The sequence below is a fragment of the Dicentrarchus labrax genome, unplaced genomic scaffold, assembly GCF_905237075.1.
Source record: "Dicentrarchus labrax unplaced genomic scaffold, dlabrax2021, whole genome shotgun sequence".
NCBI classification, from domain to species: domain Eukaryota; kingdom Metazoa; phylum Chordata; class Actinopteri; family Moronidae; genus Dicentrarchus; species Dicentrarchus labrax.
The window spans coordinates 44,383-61,326 of NW_026136842.1; the positions used below are offsets into that span (position 1 = coordinate 44,383).

Sequence of the window (16,944 nt, forward strand, 5' to 3'; positions counted from 1 at the left end):
CAAACCTGTATGTTCCTCTGGGGGCACCATTCAGGATCACTCACATACAAAGTTCACCTTTAACCTGTGTTGCTCCTCCAATCCACATACTGTACCCCCACCTTGACTCCTCCCCCTTTTCTTTTCACCTATAGCCTCTTTTGCCCTCCCCACACTTCCCTCTCCCATAGGCCCAAACTCCACCTGGGCGGCCCCGCAGCTGTGGGCCAACCGGCAGTGAGAGGGTGGCTGATTAGACGGAGAGAGCATTCTCCTTATATAAGCCACCCTCTCACACCGTAGCCTGCTTCCTCCCTCCATACCCCTCTGAAGAAGCGCCAGACAGGCGCGAAACGTCAGGGGTACCCGCTTTGTCGGAACGCTCGCCGACTTCAACCTTTTAACTAGCTTTATTTAATTAAAGTCACAAACCCTACTTGGACTTTTTAAATTTAAATTATTAAAAGTTAAGTTTTAACGTTACACCCGAGTCACCACCCACCTGCCGGAGCGCATTCTCCCTCCTCCGTCTCCGTCGGCTCCTCTTTTTTGCTGAGTCATGTTTTCCAGGAAACTCACACACGCTGATCGCCACGAGGAGCAACGGAGACCGCAGCCGCAACACGGAGCAGGACCAATACAGGTGGGTGCCACACACTCGGGTGTCAACTTGGTGAGGGTCGGCGGGCCCCGACACGAGCGTGGTCGGGGGGGAGCAGACAGACCCACAGCTGCACAGCACGGGGCAGGGAGCGGACCCAGAAACACACACGGTACAAACAACAACACACACAGGCCACCCAGACAAGCATTAGATACTGTCACCAGATTAATTGCAAAACAACACTTCAAGCTTATTCAGGCTGTACATCACAAGGACAACATAGAACAGGCACATTCAGCGGGTGAATTTCCATGGGGCATGATGCACATAACAGACAAAACAGCTGCATTCATCAAACCATCTTCACCCACACTAGAAACATCAAAAATGATAGAGGAAAACACACACAATTGGATGAGAAACAATATGGAAATTTTATTAAAACACTACACAAACATCATAACACACCTCACCAGCACTCCAGGAAATAAGCTAGCGTTCACAGCAGCCACTAATTGGGCCAAAAGACGCTATGGGGACAGATTACAAGATTACACAATCCCCGAAACTTACAACCTGCTTTTTCCTGCAGCCTCCGCTTCCTGCCCCCCCCCTCCTTCTCCTCTCCTTTTTTCCAACTCAGATGAGGGTTTTTCCACCTCCCTTCATTTACCTGAGTCTAACCCCTCTTCATCCCCACCTAACCGTTTTCCTTTACAGTCTGCACACACAACTCTGGCCACGGGGAGCTCCTCATTCCCCACCTCTCCCCACAGGCGCTGCCCCCAGAGGACGCTGACTGCTCCCATAGATGGCTGCTGGCCTGGGGATAACATCACATTTCCTCAAAATAACAATAAACCAAAACAGGACCTCCAGCCCCGCAGCAGCAGTGAAATTTCCACCTGCTCTGTGGCAGACCTGGGCTCGGAGGTGGAGGCGGATGGCCAATATAACATCTTGGTGCCCGCGCCCCCGGTCCATCAGAACCGGGAGGGCGCTCTCGCTGGCTCGGTGGCGGCTCCATACATAGCTAGAGAGTCTGTGAAAAACCAGGGGATTAAAATGATGAGAAAACAAGGTCACAAAGTCAACATGACAGACCCACATTCTAACTCTGATTTCCCCTCACAGTCTCTTATACAGCGATCGGGAGCGCGCGCCGAGCCGGGCGATCCTCCCGTTAGGGGCGCGGGCCCCGCTGCAGCCTCTGACCCGGTCTGCCACCGTCCCCCTGACAGCAACAAGCTGCGGGGTTGGCACCCGGGCCAGCAGCTTGACGGGCACCTCCCCCCATCAGTTCCGGGAAATCTGAGAAAATTCTGCAACTCAGATTCATGGTCAAAAAAGCTCACTCGGCCTTCCCAAATGCACCCATAACAGACATATCACTATCGGTATAGGAGCACACACATAATAAAAACAAAGTTAATTCACAACACATTATACACACACTTTATTAAGGTTAAATATACATCGACACATACTTCCCTCGGCACCATAAACCATAACACTAAGTAAAAACCTTACACATTTCTAACAACACTGGGAAGGCCGAATTCGATGGTATACTACTACCACAATAATTAACCACAATTCCACCAACAAAATTCAAAATAACAACAACTTACCTCACTTGAATCCCTAAGATAGGAGGAGAGCGGAGGAAACCCTTCTTGTATTCCACAAGACTCCGGACCAGCACACCAGACCTGAAAATAAAGAACATATTACGGAACATCATATTTAATTAAAATTTTAATAAACCTTCAATACAAGTTTATTGTTTCTGCTTTATGTCTGTCTGTGTTTTATGATTTTCTAGTCTGGATTCCTTTAAAATGCAATTATTTGGCTGTCTCTATCATTTAACTGTCACTAATCATGAATTGAGACTCATTGCCATATTTTATGCATTCCTCCTGAGCTGCACCTGTGTTGGCTTTAAAACACAGTATGAACACCATTTATATTTTGGTTATTGTTCTCTTCTGTTGTTTTTATTCATTCCGTTATACCTCCATAACACAATGAGTGTCATTTGTTTAATTTTGGTTCTACACAAGTTGTATTTCATTTCCAGGGAGGCGGGGTCAGCACGACGGACCGCACGCCCCCAGGCCAGTGCACCAGAGCCCCATCTGGGCTTCAAACTTCACTCACTCCGAACCTAACCTTGCCAGAGCCGGGGGTGTGTGGTCTCTCGTGCTTCTCCGTCTGCTCTGTTTACACCTACTTTGGTTATTTTCTTTTTATTGTATCATTTATGTACACATATTAGATATAATCATATCTCTTATTATTTAATTTGAAGATTATCTATCCTCTATTTCCATCATCATGTTTTCCTTTTTCCCTTAGTGTTTTATTATCTCATTTTCTTTTGTCCATCCCAACTCCACCTGACCATCATTCCATGACCTTCTGCTTAGATACACTTTCCCAAAGTCAATCAGTACCTTCTTCACTATCAGCTTAATTATCTTAACCTATTTCAGTTATTAGGATTATAACCCCTACCTTGGCTTATCCTAACCCTAACCATTTGGACCCCTGAATATTAATTCCTTCATCCCTATACAGTCATATATATCCTAACCCTAAACAAGGAGTTCTAATTTCTTTATTTATTTTTATTTTATTATTTTCCTCCACAGGTGCAGCTCGGGAAGTAGTCCTTCCCTCCGCTCTCCTCCTTATAATAACCCTTATTGATCATATTCAAATGCAATTGCATAGCTCACTGGGGGGAACAGTCTAACACAAACCTGTATGTTCCTCTGGGGGCACCATTCAGGATCACTCACATACAAAGTTCACCTTTAACCTGTGTCGCTCCTCCAATCCACATACTGTACCCCCATCTTGACTCCTCCCCCCTTTTCTTTCCACCTATAGCCTTTTTTTGCCCTCCCCAAACTTCCCTCTCCCATAGGCCCAAACTCCACCTGGGCGGCCCCGCAGCTGTGGGCCAACCGGCAGTGAGAGGGTGGCTGATTAGACGGAGAGAGTATTCTCCTTATATAAGCCACCCTCTCACACCGTAGTCTGCTTCCTCCCTCCATACCCCTCTGAAGAAGCGCCAGACAGGCGCGAAACGTCAGGGGTACCCGCTCTGTCGGATCGCTCGCCGACTTCAACCTTTTAACTAGCTTTATTTAATTAAATTCACCAACCCTATTTGGACTTTTTAAATTTAAATTATTAAAAGTTAAGTTTTAACGTTACACCCGAGCCACCACCCACCTGCCGGAGCGTACTCTCCCTCCTCCGTCTCCGTCGGCTCCTCTTTTTTGCTGAGTCATGTTTTCCAGGAAACTCACACACGCTGATCGCCACGAGGAGCAACGGAGACCGCAGCCGCAACACGGAGCAGGACCATCACAGGTGGGTGCCACACACTCGGGTGTTAACTTGGTGAGGGTCGGTGGGCCCCGACACGGGCGTGGTCGGGGGGAGCAGACAGACCCACAGCTGCACAGCACGGGGCAGGTAGCGGACCCAGAAACCCACACGGTACAAACAACAACACACACAGGCCACCCAGACAAGCATTAGACACCGTCACCAGATCACTTGCAAAACATCACTTCAAGCTCATTCAGGCTGTACATCACAAGGACAATATAGAACAGGCACATTCAGCGGGTGAATTTCCATGGGGTATGATGCACATAACAGACAAAACAGCTGCATTCATTAAACCATCTTCACCCACATTAGAAACCTCAAAAATGATAGAAGACAACACAGACATCTGGATGAGAAACAATATGGAAATTTTATTAAAACACTACTCAAACATCATAACACACCTCACCAGCACTCCAGGAAATAAGCTAGCGTTCACAGCAGCCACTAATTGGGCCAAAAGACGCTATGGGGACAGATTACAAGAATACACAATCCCCGAAACTTACAACCTGCTTTTTCCTGCAGCCTCCGCTTCCTGCCCCCCCCCTCCTTCTCCTCTCCTTTTTTCCAACTCAGATGAGGGTTTTTCCACCTCCCATCATTCACCTGAGTCTAACCCCTCTTCATCCCCACCTAACCGTTTTCCTTTACAGTCTGCACACACAACTCTGGCCACGGGGAGCTCCTCATTCCCCACCTCTCCCCACAGGCGCTGCCCCCAGAGGACGCTGACTGCTCCCATAGATGGCTGCTGGCCTGGGGATAACATCACATTTCCTCAAAATAACAATAAACCAAAACAGGACCTCCAGCCCCGCAGCAGCAGTGAAATTTCCACCTGCTCTGTGGCAGACCTGGGCTCGGAGGTGGAGGCGGATGGCCAATATAACATCTTGGTGCCCGCGCCCCCGGTCCATCAGAACCGGGAGGGCGCTCTCGCTGGCTCGGTGGCGGCTCCATACATAGCTAGAGAGTCTGTGAAAAACCAGGGGATTAAAATGATGAGAAAACAAGGTCACAAAGTCAACATGACAGACCCACATTCTAACTCTGATTTCCCCTCACAGTCTCTTATACAGCGATCGGGAGCGCGCGCCGAGCCGGGCGATCCTCCCGTTAGGGGCGCGGGCCCCGCTGCAGCCTCTGACCCGGTCTGCCACCGTCCCCCTGACAGCAACAAGCTGCGGGGTTGGCACCCGGGCCAGCAGCTTGACGGGCACCTCCCCCCATCAGTTCCGGGAAATCTGAGAAAATTCTGCAACTCAGATTCATGGTCAAAAAAGCTCACTCGGCCTTCCCAAATGCACCCATAACAGACATATCACTATCGGTATAGGAGCACACACATAATAAAAACAAAGTTAATTCACAACACATTATACACACACTTTATTAAGGTTAAATATACATCGACACATACTTCCCTCGGCACCATAAACCATAACACTAAGTAAAAACCTTACACATTTCTAACAACACTGGGAAGGCCGAATTCGATGGTATACTACTACCACAATAATTAACCACAATTCCACCAACAAAATTCAAAATAACAACAACTTACCTCACTTGAATCCCTAAGATAGGAGGAGAGCGGAGGGAACTCGTCTTGTATTCTACAAACCTCCGGATCAGCACACCAGACCTGAAAATAAAGAACATATTATGGAACATCATATTTAATTAAAACTTTATCAAACCTCAATACAAGTTTATTGTTTCTGCTTTAAGTCTGTCTGTGTTTTATGATTTTCTAGTCTGGTTTCCTTTTAAAATGCAATTTTTTTGGCTGTCTCTATCATTTAACTGTCACTAACCATGAATTGAGACTCATTGCCATATTTTATGCATTCCTCCTGAGCTGCACCTGTGTTGGCTTTAAAACACAGTATGAACACCATTTATATTTTGGTTATTGTTCTCTTCTGTTGTTTTTATTCATTCCGTTATACCTCCATAACACAATGAGTGTCATTTGTTTAATTTTGGTTCTACATAAGTTGTATTTCATTTCCAGGGAGGCGGGGTCAGCACGACGGACCGCACGCCCCCAGGCCAGTGCACCAGAGCCCCATCTGGGCTTCAAACTTCACTCACTCCGAACCTAACCTTGCCAGAGCCGGGGGTGTGTGGTCTCTCGTGCTTCTCCGTCTGCTCTGTTTACACCTACTTTGGTTATTTTCTTTTTTTCTTATTGTATCATTTAGTACACATATTAGATATAATCATATCTCTTATTATTTAATTTGAAGATTACCTATCTATTTCCATCATCATGTTTTCTTTTTCCCTTAGTGTTTTATTATCTCATTTTCTTTTGTCCATCCCAACTCCACCTGACCATCATTCCATGACCTTCTGCTTAGATACACTTTCCCAAAGTCAATCAGTACCTTCTTCACTATCAGCTTAATTATCTTAACCTATTTCAGTTATTAGGATTATAACCCCTACCTTGGCTTATCCTAACCCTAACCATTTGGACCCCTGAATATTAATTCCTTCATCCCTATACAGTCATATATATCCTAACCCTAAACAAGGAGTTCTAATTTCTTTATTTATTTTTATTTTATTATTTTCCTCCACAGGTGCAGCTCGGGAAGTAGTCCTTCCCTCCGCTCTCCTCCTTATAATAACCCTTATTGATCATATTCAAATGCAATTGCATAGCTCACTGGGGGGAACAGTCTAACACAAACCTGTATGTTCCTCTGGGGGCACCATTCAGGATCACTCACATACAAAGTTCACCTTTAACCTGTGTCGCTCCTCCAATCCACATACTGTACCCCCATCTTGACTCCTCCCCCTTTTCTTTCCACCTATAGCCTTTTTTTGCCCTCCCCAAACTTCCCTCTCCCATAGGCCCAAACTCCACCTGGGCGGCCCCGCAGCTGTGGGCCAACCGGCAGTGAGAGGGTGGCTGATTAGACGGAGAGAGTATTCTCCTTATATAAGCCACCCTCTCACACCGTAGTCTGCTTCCTCCCTCCATACCCCTCTGAAGAAGCGCCAGACAGGCGCGAAACGTCAGGGGTACCCGCTCTGTCGGATCGCTCGCCGACCTCAACCTTTTAACTAGCTTTATTTAATTAAATTCACCAACCCTATTTGGACTTTTTAAATTTAAATTATTAAAAGTTAAGTTTTAACGTTACACCCGAGCCACCACCCACCTGCCGGAGCGTACTCTCCCTCCTCCGTCTCCGTCGGCTCCTCTTTTTTGCTGAGTCATGTTTTCCAGGAAACTCACACACGCTGATCGCCACGAGGAGCAACGGAGACCGCAGCCGCAACACGGAGCAGGACCATCACAGGTGGGTGCCACACACTCGGGTGTTAACTTGGTGAGGGTCGGTGGGCCCCGACACGGGCGTGGTCGGGGGGGAGCAGACAGACCCACAGCTGCACAACACGGGGCAGGTAGCGGACCCAGAAACTCACACGGTACAAACAACAACACACACAGGCCACCCAGACAAGCATTAGACACCGTCACCAGATCACTTGCAAAACATCACTTCAAGCTCATTCAGGCTGTACATCACAAGGACAATATAGAACAGGCACATTCAGCGGGTGAATTTCCATGGGGTATGATGCACATAACAGACAAAACAGCTGCATTCATTAAACCATCTTCACCCACATTAGAAACCTCAAAAATGATAGAAGACAACACAGACATCTGGATGAGAAACAATATGGAAATTTTATTAAAACACTACACAAACATCATAACACACCTCACCAGCACTCCAGGAAATAAGCTAGCGTTCACAGCAGCCACTAATTGGGCAAAAAGACGCTATGGGGATAAATTACAAGAATACACAATCCCCGAAACTCACAACTTGCTTTTTCCTACAGCCTCCGCTTCCTGCCCCCCCCCTTCTTCTCCTTCTCCTCTCCTTTTTTCCAACTCAGATGAGGGTTTTTCCACCTCCCATCACTCACCTGAGTCTAACCCCTCTTCATCCCCACCTAACCGTTTTTCTTTACAGTCTACACACACAACTCTGGCCACGGGGAGCTCCTCATTCCCCACCTCTCCCCACAGGCGCTGCCCCCAGAGGACGCTGACTGCTCCCGCAGATGGCTGCTGGCCTGGGGATAACATCACATTTCCTCAAAATAACAATAAACCAAAACAGGACCTCCAGCCCCGCAGCAGCAGCGTAATTTCCACCTGCTCTGTGGCAGACCTGGGCTCGGAGGTGGAGGCGGATGGCCAATATAACATCTTGGTGCCCGCGCCCCCGGTCCATCAGAACCGGGAGGGCGCTCTCGCTGGCTCGGTGGCGGCTCCATACATAGCTAGAGAGTCTGTGAAAAACCAGGGGATTAAAATGATGAGAAAACAAGGTCACAAAGTCAACATGACAGACCCACATTCTAACTCTGATTTCCCCTCACAGTCTCTTATACAGCGATCGGGAGCGCGCGCCGAGCCGGGCGATCCTCCCGTTAGGGGCGCGGGCCCCGCTGCAGCCTCTGACCCGGTCTGCCACCGTCCCCCTGACAGCAACAAGCTGCGGGGCTGGCACCCGGGCCAGCAGCTTGACGGGCACCTCCCCCCATCAGTTCCGGGAAATCTGAGAAAATTCTGCAACTCAGATTCATGGTCAAAAAAGCTCACTCGGCCTTCCCAAATGCACCCATAACAGACATATCACTATCGGTATAGGAGCACACACATAATAAAAACAAAGTTAATTCACAACACATTATACACACAATTTATTAAGGTTAAATATACATCGACACATACCTACCTCGACATCATAAATCATAACATTAAGTAAAAACCCTACACATTTCTAACAACACTGGGAAGGCTGAATTCGATGGAATATTACTACCACCATAATTAACCACAATCCCACCAACTAAATTCAAAACAACAACAACCTACCTCACCTGAACCCTTAAGATAGGAGGAGAGCGGAGGGAACCCGTCTTGTATTCTACAAGCCCCCGGACCAGCACACCAGACCTGAAAATAAAGAACATATTATGGAACATCATATTTAATTAAAACTTTATCAAACCTCAATACAAGTTTATTGTTTCTGTTTTAAGTCTATTTGTGTTGTATGATTTTCCAAGTCTGGTTTCCTTTAAAATACAATTCTTTGGCTGTCTCTATCTCTTAACCGTCACTTACCATGTTTTGAGACTTATCGCCATATCCTATGCATTCCTCCTGAGCTGCACCTGTGTTGGCTTTATAGCACAGGATGAACACCAACTTATAATTTTGGTTGTTGTTCTCTTCTGTTATTTTATTCATTCCGTTATACCTCCATAACACAATGAGTGTCATTTGTTTAATTTTGTTTCTACACAAGTTGTATTTCATTTCCAGGGAGGCGGGGTCAGTATGACGGACCGCACGCCCCCAGGCCAGTGCACCAGAGCCCTATCTGGGCTTCAAACTTCACCCACTCCGAACCTAACCTTGCCAGAGCCGGGGGTGTGTGGTCTCTCTTGCTTCTCCGTCTGCTCTGTTTACACCTAGTTTGGTTATTTCTTTTTCTATTATATCCTTATTTACACATATTAGATATAATCATATCTCTTATTATTTAATTTGAAGATTATTTATCCTCTATTTCCATTATCAGATTTCTTTTTCCCTTAGTATTTTATTATCTTATTTTCATTTGTCCATCTCAACTCCACCTGACCATCATTCCATGACCTTCTGCATAGATACACTTTTCCAAAGTCAATCAGCACCATCTCCACTAACAGGATGACTACTAATCATTTCACCTATTCCAGTTATTAGGATTATAACCCCTACCTTGGCTTATCCTAACCCTAACCATTCTGGACCCCTGAACATTAATTCTTTCATCCCTATTAAGTCACATATATCCTAACCCTAAACCAGGAGCTTTATTTCTTTACTTTATTTATTTTTATTATATTAATTTCCTCCACAGGTGCAGCTCGGGAAGTAGTCCTTCCCTCCGCTCTCCTCCTTATAACAACCCTTATTGATCATATTCAAATGCAATTGCATAGCTCACTGGGGGGAACAGTCTAGCACAAACCTGTATGTTCCTCTGGGGGCACCATTCAGGATCACTCACATACAAAGTTCACCTTTAACCTGTGTCGCTCCTCCAATCCACATACTGTACCCCCATCTTGACTCCTCCCCCTTTTCTTTCCACCTATAGCCTTTTTTTGCCTTCCCCAAACTTCCCTCTCCCATAGGCCCAAACTCCACCTGGGCGGCCCCGCAGCTGTGGGCCAACCGGCAGTGAGAGGGTGGCTGATTAGACGGAGAGAGTATTCTCCTTATATAAGCCACCCTCTCACACCGTAGCCTGCTTCCTCCCTCCATACCCCTCTGAAGAAGCGCCAGACAGGCGCGAAACGTCAGGGGTACCCGCTCTGTCGGATCGCTCGCCGACCTCAACCTTTTAACTAGCTTTATTTAATTAAATTCACCAACCCTATTTGGACTTTTTAAATTTAAATTATTAAAAGTTAAGTTTTAACGTTACACCCGAGCCACCACCCACCTGCCGGAGCGCATTCTCCCTCCTCCGTCTCCGTCGGCTCCTCTTTTTTTGCTGAGTCATGTTTTCCAGGAAACTCACACACGCTGATCGCCACGAGGAGCAACGGAGACCGCAGCCGCAACACGGAGCAGGATCAATACAGGTGGGTGCCACACACTCGGGTGTTAACTTGGTGAGGGTCGGTGGGCCCCGACACGGGCGTGGTCGGGGGGAGCAGACAGACCCACAGCTGCACAACACGGGGCAGGTAGCGGACCCAGAAACACACACGGTACAAACAACAACACATACAGGCCACCCAGACAAGCATTAGACACCGTCACCAGATCAATTGCAAAACAACACTTCAAGCTCATTCAGGCTGTACATCACAAGGACAACATAGAACAGGCACATTCAGCGGGTGAATTTCCATGGGGCATGATGCACATAACAGACAAAACAGCTGCATTCATTAAACCATCTTCACCCACACTAGAAACATCAAAAATGATAGAGGAAAACACAGACATTTGGATGAAAAACAATATGGAAATTTTATTAAAACACTACACAAACATCATAACACACCTCACCAGCACTCCAGGAAATAAGCTAGCGTTCACAGCAGCCACTAATTGGGCAAAAAGACGCTATGGGGACAAACTACAAGAATACACAATCCCCGAAACTTACAACCTGCTTTTTCCTGCAGCCTCCGCTTCCTGCCCCCCCCTTCTTCTCCTTCTCCTCTCCTTTTTTCCAACTCAGATGAGGGTTTTTCCACCTACCTTCATTTACCTGAGTCTAACCCCTCTTCATCCCCACCTAACCGTTTTCCTTTACAGTCTGCACATACAACTCTGGCCACGGGGAGCTCTTCATTCCCCACCTCTCCCCACAGGCGCTGCCCCCAGAGGACGCTGACTGCTCCCATAGATGGCTGCTGGCCTGGGGATAACATCACATTTCCTCAAAATAACAATAAACCAAAACAGGACCTCCAGCCCCGCAGCAGCAGTGAAATTTCCACCTGCTCTGTGGCAGACCTGGGCTCGGAGGTGGAGGCGGATGGCCAATATAACATCTTGGTGCCCGCGCCCCCGGTCCATCAGAACCGGGAGGGCGCTCTCGCTGGCTCGGTGGCGGCTCCATACATAGCTAGAGAGTCTGTGAAAAACCAGGGGATTAAAATGATGAGAAAACAAGGTCACAAAGTCAACATGACAGACCCACATTCTAACTCTGATCTCCCCTCACAGTCTCTTATACAGCGATCGGGAGCGCGCGCCGAGCCGGGCGATCCTCCCGTTAGGGGCGCGGGCCCCGCTGCAGCCTCTGACCCGGTCTGCCACCGTCCCCCTGACAGCAACAAGCTGCGGGGTTGGCACCCGGGCCAGCAGCTTGACGGGCACCTCCCCCCATCAGTTCCGGGAAATCTGAGAAAATTCTGCAACTCAGATTCATGGTCAAAAAAAGCTCACTCGGCCTTCCCAAATGCACCCATAACAGACATATCACTATCGGTATAGGAGCACACACATAATAAAAACATAAAGTTAATTCACAACACATTATACACACACTTTATTAAGGTTAAATATACATCGACACATACTTCCCTCGGCACCATAAACCATAACACTAAGTAAAAACCTTACACATTTCTAACAACACTGGGAAGGCCGAATTCGATGGTATACTACTACCACAATAATTAACCACAATTCCACCAACAAAATTCAAAATAACAACAACTTACCTCACTTGAATCCCTAAGATAGGAGGAGAGCGGAGGGAACTCGTCTTGTATTCTACAAACCTCCGGATCAGCACACCAGACCTGAAAATAAAGAACATATTATGGAACATCATATTTAATTAAAACTTTATCAAACCTCAATACAAGTTTATTGTTTCTGCTTTAAGTCTGTCTGTGTTTTATGATTTTCTAGTCTGGTTTCCTTTTAAAATGCAATTTTTTTGGCTGTCTCTATTATTTAACTGTCACTAACCATGAATTGAGACTCATTGCCATATTTTATGCATTCCTCCTGAGCTGCACCTGTGTTGGCTTTAGAACACAGGCTGAACACCAATTTATACTTTTGGTTATTGTTCTTTTCTGTTGTTTTATTCATTCCGCTTTTACCTCCACAACACAAGTAGTGTCATTTGCTTAATTTTGTTTCTACACAAGTTGTATTTCATTTCCAGGGAGGCGGGGTCAGTACGACGGACCGCACGCCCCCAGGCCAGTGCACCAGAGCCCTATCTGGGCTTCAAACTTCACCCACTCCGAACCTAACCTTGCCAGAGCCGGGGGTGTGTGGTCTCTCTTGCTTCTCCGTCTGCTCTGTTTACACCTAGTTTGGTTATTTCTTTTTCTATTATTTACACATATTAGATATAATCATATCTCTTATTATTTAATTTGAAGATTATTTATCCTCTATTTCCATTATCAGATTTCTTTTTCCCTTAGTATTTTATTATCTTATTTTCATTTGTCCATCTCAACTCCACCTGACCATCATTCCATGACCTTCTGCATAGATACACTTTTCCAAAGTCAATCAGCACCATCTCCACTAACAGCTTAATCATCTTCACCTATTCCAGTTATTAGGATTATAACCCCTACCTTGGCTTATCCTAACCCTAACCATTCTGGACCCCTGAATATTAATTCCTTCATCCCTATTAAGTCACATATATCCTAACCCTAAACAAGGAGCTCTTATTTCTTTATTTATTTTTATTATATTATTTTCCTCCACAGGTGCAGCTCGGGAAGTAGTCCTTCCCTCCGCTCTCCTCCTTATAATAACCCTTATTGATCATATTCAAATGCAATTGCATAGCTCACTGGGGGGAACAGTCTAACACAAACCTGTATGTTCCTCTGGGGGCACCATTCAGGATCACTCACATACAAAGTTCACCTTTAACCTGTGTCGCTCCTCCAATCCACATACTGTACCCCCATCTTGACTCCTCCCCCTTTTCTTTCCACCTATAGCCTTTTTTTGCCTTCCCCACACTTCCCTCTCCCATAGGCCCAAACTCCACCTGGGCGGCCCCGCAGCTGTGGGCCAACCGGCAGTGAGAGGGTGGCTGATTAGACGGAGAGAGTATTCTCCTTATATAAGCCACCCTCTCACACCGTAGCCTGCTTCCTCCCTCCATACCCCTCTGAAGAAGCGCCAGACAGGCGCGAAACGTCAGGGGTACCCGCTCTGTCGGATCGCTCGCCGACCTCAACCTTTTAACTAGCTTTATTTAATTAAATTCACCAACCCTATTTGGACTTTTTAAATTTAAATTATTAAAAGTTAAGTTTTAACGTTACACCCGAGCCACCACCCACCTGCCGGAGCGCACTCTCCCTCCTCCGTCTCCGTCGGCTCCTCTTTTTTGCTGAGTCATGTTTTCCAGGAAACTCACACACGCTGATCGCCACGAGGAGCAACGGAGACCGCAGCCGCAACACGGAGCAGGACCAACACAGGTGGGTGCCACACACTCGGGTGTCAACTTGGTGAGGGTCGGCGGGCCCCGACATGGGCGTGGTCGGGGGGAGCAGACAGACCCACAGCTGCACAACACGGGGCAGGTAGCGGACCCAGAAACACACACGGTACAAACAACAACACACACAGGCCACCCAGACAAGCATTAGACACCGTCACCAGATCACTTGCAAAACAACACTTCAAGCTCATTCAGGCTGTACATCACAAGGACAACATAGAACAGGCACATTCAGCGGGTGAATTTCCATGGGGTATGATGCACATAACAGACAAAACAGCTGCATTCATTAAACCATCTTCACCCACATTAGAAACCTCAAAAATGATAGAAGACAACACAGACATCTGGATGAGAAACAATATGGAAATTTTATTAAAACACTACTCAAACATCATAACACACCTCACCAGCACTCCAGGAAATAAGCTAGCGTTCACAGCAGCCACTAATTGGGCCAAAAGACGCTATGGGGACAGATTACAAGATTACACAATCCCCGAAACTTACAACCTGCTTTTTCCTTCAGCCTCCGCTTCCTGCCCCCCCCCTCCTTCTCCTTCTCCTCTCCTTTCCCCCAACTCAGAAGAGGGTTTTTCCACCTACCTTCATTTACCTGAGTCTAACCCCTCTTCATCCCCACCTAACCGTTTTCCTTTACAGTCTGCACACACAACTCTGGCCACGGGGAGCTCCTCATTCCCCACCTCTCCCCACAGGCGCTGCCCCCAGAGGACGCTGACTGCTCCCATAGATGGCTGCTGGCCTGGGGTTAACATCACATTTCCTCAAAATAACAATAAACCAAAACAGGACCTCCAGCCCCGCAGCAGCAGTGAAATTTCCACCTGCTCTGTGGCAGACCTGGGCTCGGAGGTGGAGGCGGATGGCCAATATAACATCTTGGTGCCCGCGCCCCCGGTCCATCAGAACCGGGAGGGCGCTCTTGCTGGCTCGGTGGCGGCTCCATACATAGCTAGAGAGTCTGTGAAAAACCAGGGAATTAAAATGATGAGAAAACAAGGTCACAAAGTCAACATGACAGACCCACATTCTAACTCTGATTTCCCCTCACAGTCTCTTATACAGCGATCGGGAGCGCGCGCCGAGCCGGGCGATCCTCCCGTTAGGGGCGCGGGCCCCGCTGCAGCCTCTGACCCGGTCTGCCACCGTCCCCCTGACAGCAACAAGCTGCGGGGCTGGCACCCGGGCCAGCAGCTTGACGGGCACCTCCCCCCATCAGTTCCGGGAAATCTGAGAAAATTCTGCAACTCAGATTCATGGTCAAAAAAAGCTCACTCGGCCTTCCCAAATGCACCCATAACAGACATATCACTATCGGTATAGGAGCACACACATAATAAAAACAAAGTTAATTCACAACACATTATACACACACTTTATTAAGGTTAAATATACATCGACACATACTTACCTCGGCACCATAAACCATAACACTAAGTAAAAACCTTACACATTTTCTAACAACACTGGGAAGGCCGAATTCGATGGTATACTACTACCACAATAATTAACCACAATCCCACCAACAAAATTCAAAATAACAACAACTTACCTCACTTGAATCCCTAAGATAGGAGGAGAGCGGAGGGAACTCGTCTTGTATTCTACAAACCTCCGGATCAGCACACCAGACCTGAAAATAAAGAACATATTATGGAACATCATATTTAATTAAAACTTTATCAAACCTCAATACAAGTTTATTGTTTCTGCTTTAAGTCTGTCTGTGTTTTATGATTTTCTAGTCTGGTTTCCTTTTAAAATGCAATTTTTTTGGCTGTCTCTATCATTTAACTGTCACTAATCATGAATTGAGACTCATTGCCATATTTTATGCATTCCTCCTGAGCTGCACCTGTGTTGGCTTTAAAACACAGTATGAACACCATTTATATTTTGGTTATTGTTCTCTTCTGTTGTTTTTATTCATTCCGTTATACCTCCATAACACAATGAGTGTCATTTGTTTAATTTTGGTTCTACATAAGTTGTATTTCATTTCCAGGGAGGCGGGGTCAGCACGACGGACCGCACGCCCCCAGGCCAGTGCACCAGAGCCCCATCTGGGCTTCAAACTTCACTCACTCCGAACCTAACCTTGCCAGAGCCGGGGGTGTGTGGTCTCTCGTGCTTCTCCGTCTGCTCTGTTTACACCTAGTTTGGTTATTTTCTTTTTATTGTATCATTTATGTACACATATTAGATATAATCATATCTCTTATTATTTAATTTGAAGATTACCTATCTATTTCCATCATCATGTTTTCTTTTTCCCTTAGTGTTTTATTATCTCATTTTCTTTTGTCCATCCCAACTCCACCTGACCATCATTCCATGACCTTCTGCTTAGATACACTTTCCCAAAGTCAATCAGTACCTTCTTCACTATCAGCTTAATTATCTTAACCTATTTCAGTTATTAGGATTATAACCCCTACCTTGGCTTATCCTAACCCTAACCATTTGGACCCCTGAATATTAATTCCTTCATCCCTATACAGTCATATATATCCTAACCCTAAACAAGGAGTTCTAATTTCTTTATTTATTTTTATTTTATTATTTTCCTCCACAGGTGCAGCTCGGGAAGTAGTCCTTCCCTCCGCTCTCCTCCTTATAATAACCCTTATTGATCATATTCAAATGCAATTGCATAGCTCACTGGGGGGAACAGTCTAACACAAACCTGTATGTTCCTCTGGGGGCACCATTCAGGATCACTCACATACAAAGTTCACCTTTAACCTGTGTCGCTCCTCCAATCCACATACTGTACCCCCATCTTGACTCCTCCCCCTTTTCTTTCCACCTATAGCCTTTTTTTGCCCTCCCCAAACTTCCCTCTCCCATAGGCCCAAACTCCACCTG

General features: G+C 46.5%; 1 protein-coding gene and 1 long non-coding RNA gene across 2 annotated transcripts; both read left to right on the forward strand.

Annotated features, from left to right (window-relative positions):
- The first annotated feature begins 3,886 nt into the window (after positions 1 to 3,886).
- On the forward strand, positions 3,887 to 15,774 carry LOC127360061 (uncharacterized). The gene is made up of 7 exons (XM_051394315.1): positions 3,887 to 4,099; positions 4,651 to 4,944; positions 5,065 to 5,229; positions 6,829 to 6,911; positions 7,147 to 7,317; positions 8,061 to 8,157; positions 14,869 to 15,774. Exons 1-7 carry the CDS (start codon positions 3,887 to 3,889, stop codon positions 15,397 to 15,399), a joined length of 1,554 nt encoding a protein of 517 aa, XP_051250275.1. The 3' UTR covers positions 15,400 to 15,774.
- Positions 9,385 to 11,482, forward strand: LOC127360058 (uncharacterized). The gene is made up of 2 exons (XR_007883153.1): positions 9,385 to 10,681; positions 11,423 to 11,482. It is a non-coding gene; the product is annotated as an uncharacterized LOC127360058 (long non-coding RNA).
- Positions 15,775 to 16,944: the final 1,170 nt, after the last annotated feature.

What these genes read in the sequence shown, in the direction of transcription:
- LOC127360061 (XM_051394315.1), top strand. Translation starts at nt 3,887, where the DNA reads ATGTTTTCCAGGAAACTCACACACGCTGATCGCCACGAGGAGCAACGG. An exon ending in ACGGGCACCTCCCCCCATCA is followed by an intron (nt 5,230 to 6,828) that starts GTTCCGGGAAAT and finishes TTCCACCTATAG; the next exon opens with CCTTTTTTTGCCCTCCCCAA. An exon ending in CAGCTGTGGGCCAACCGGCA is followed by an intron (nt 6,912 to 7,146) that starts GTGAGAGGGTGG and finishes TTAAAAGTTAAG; the next exon opens with TTTTAACGTTACACCCGAGC.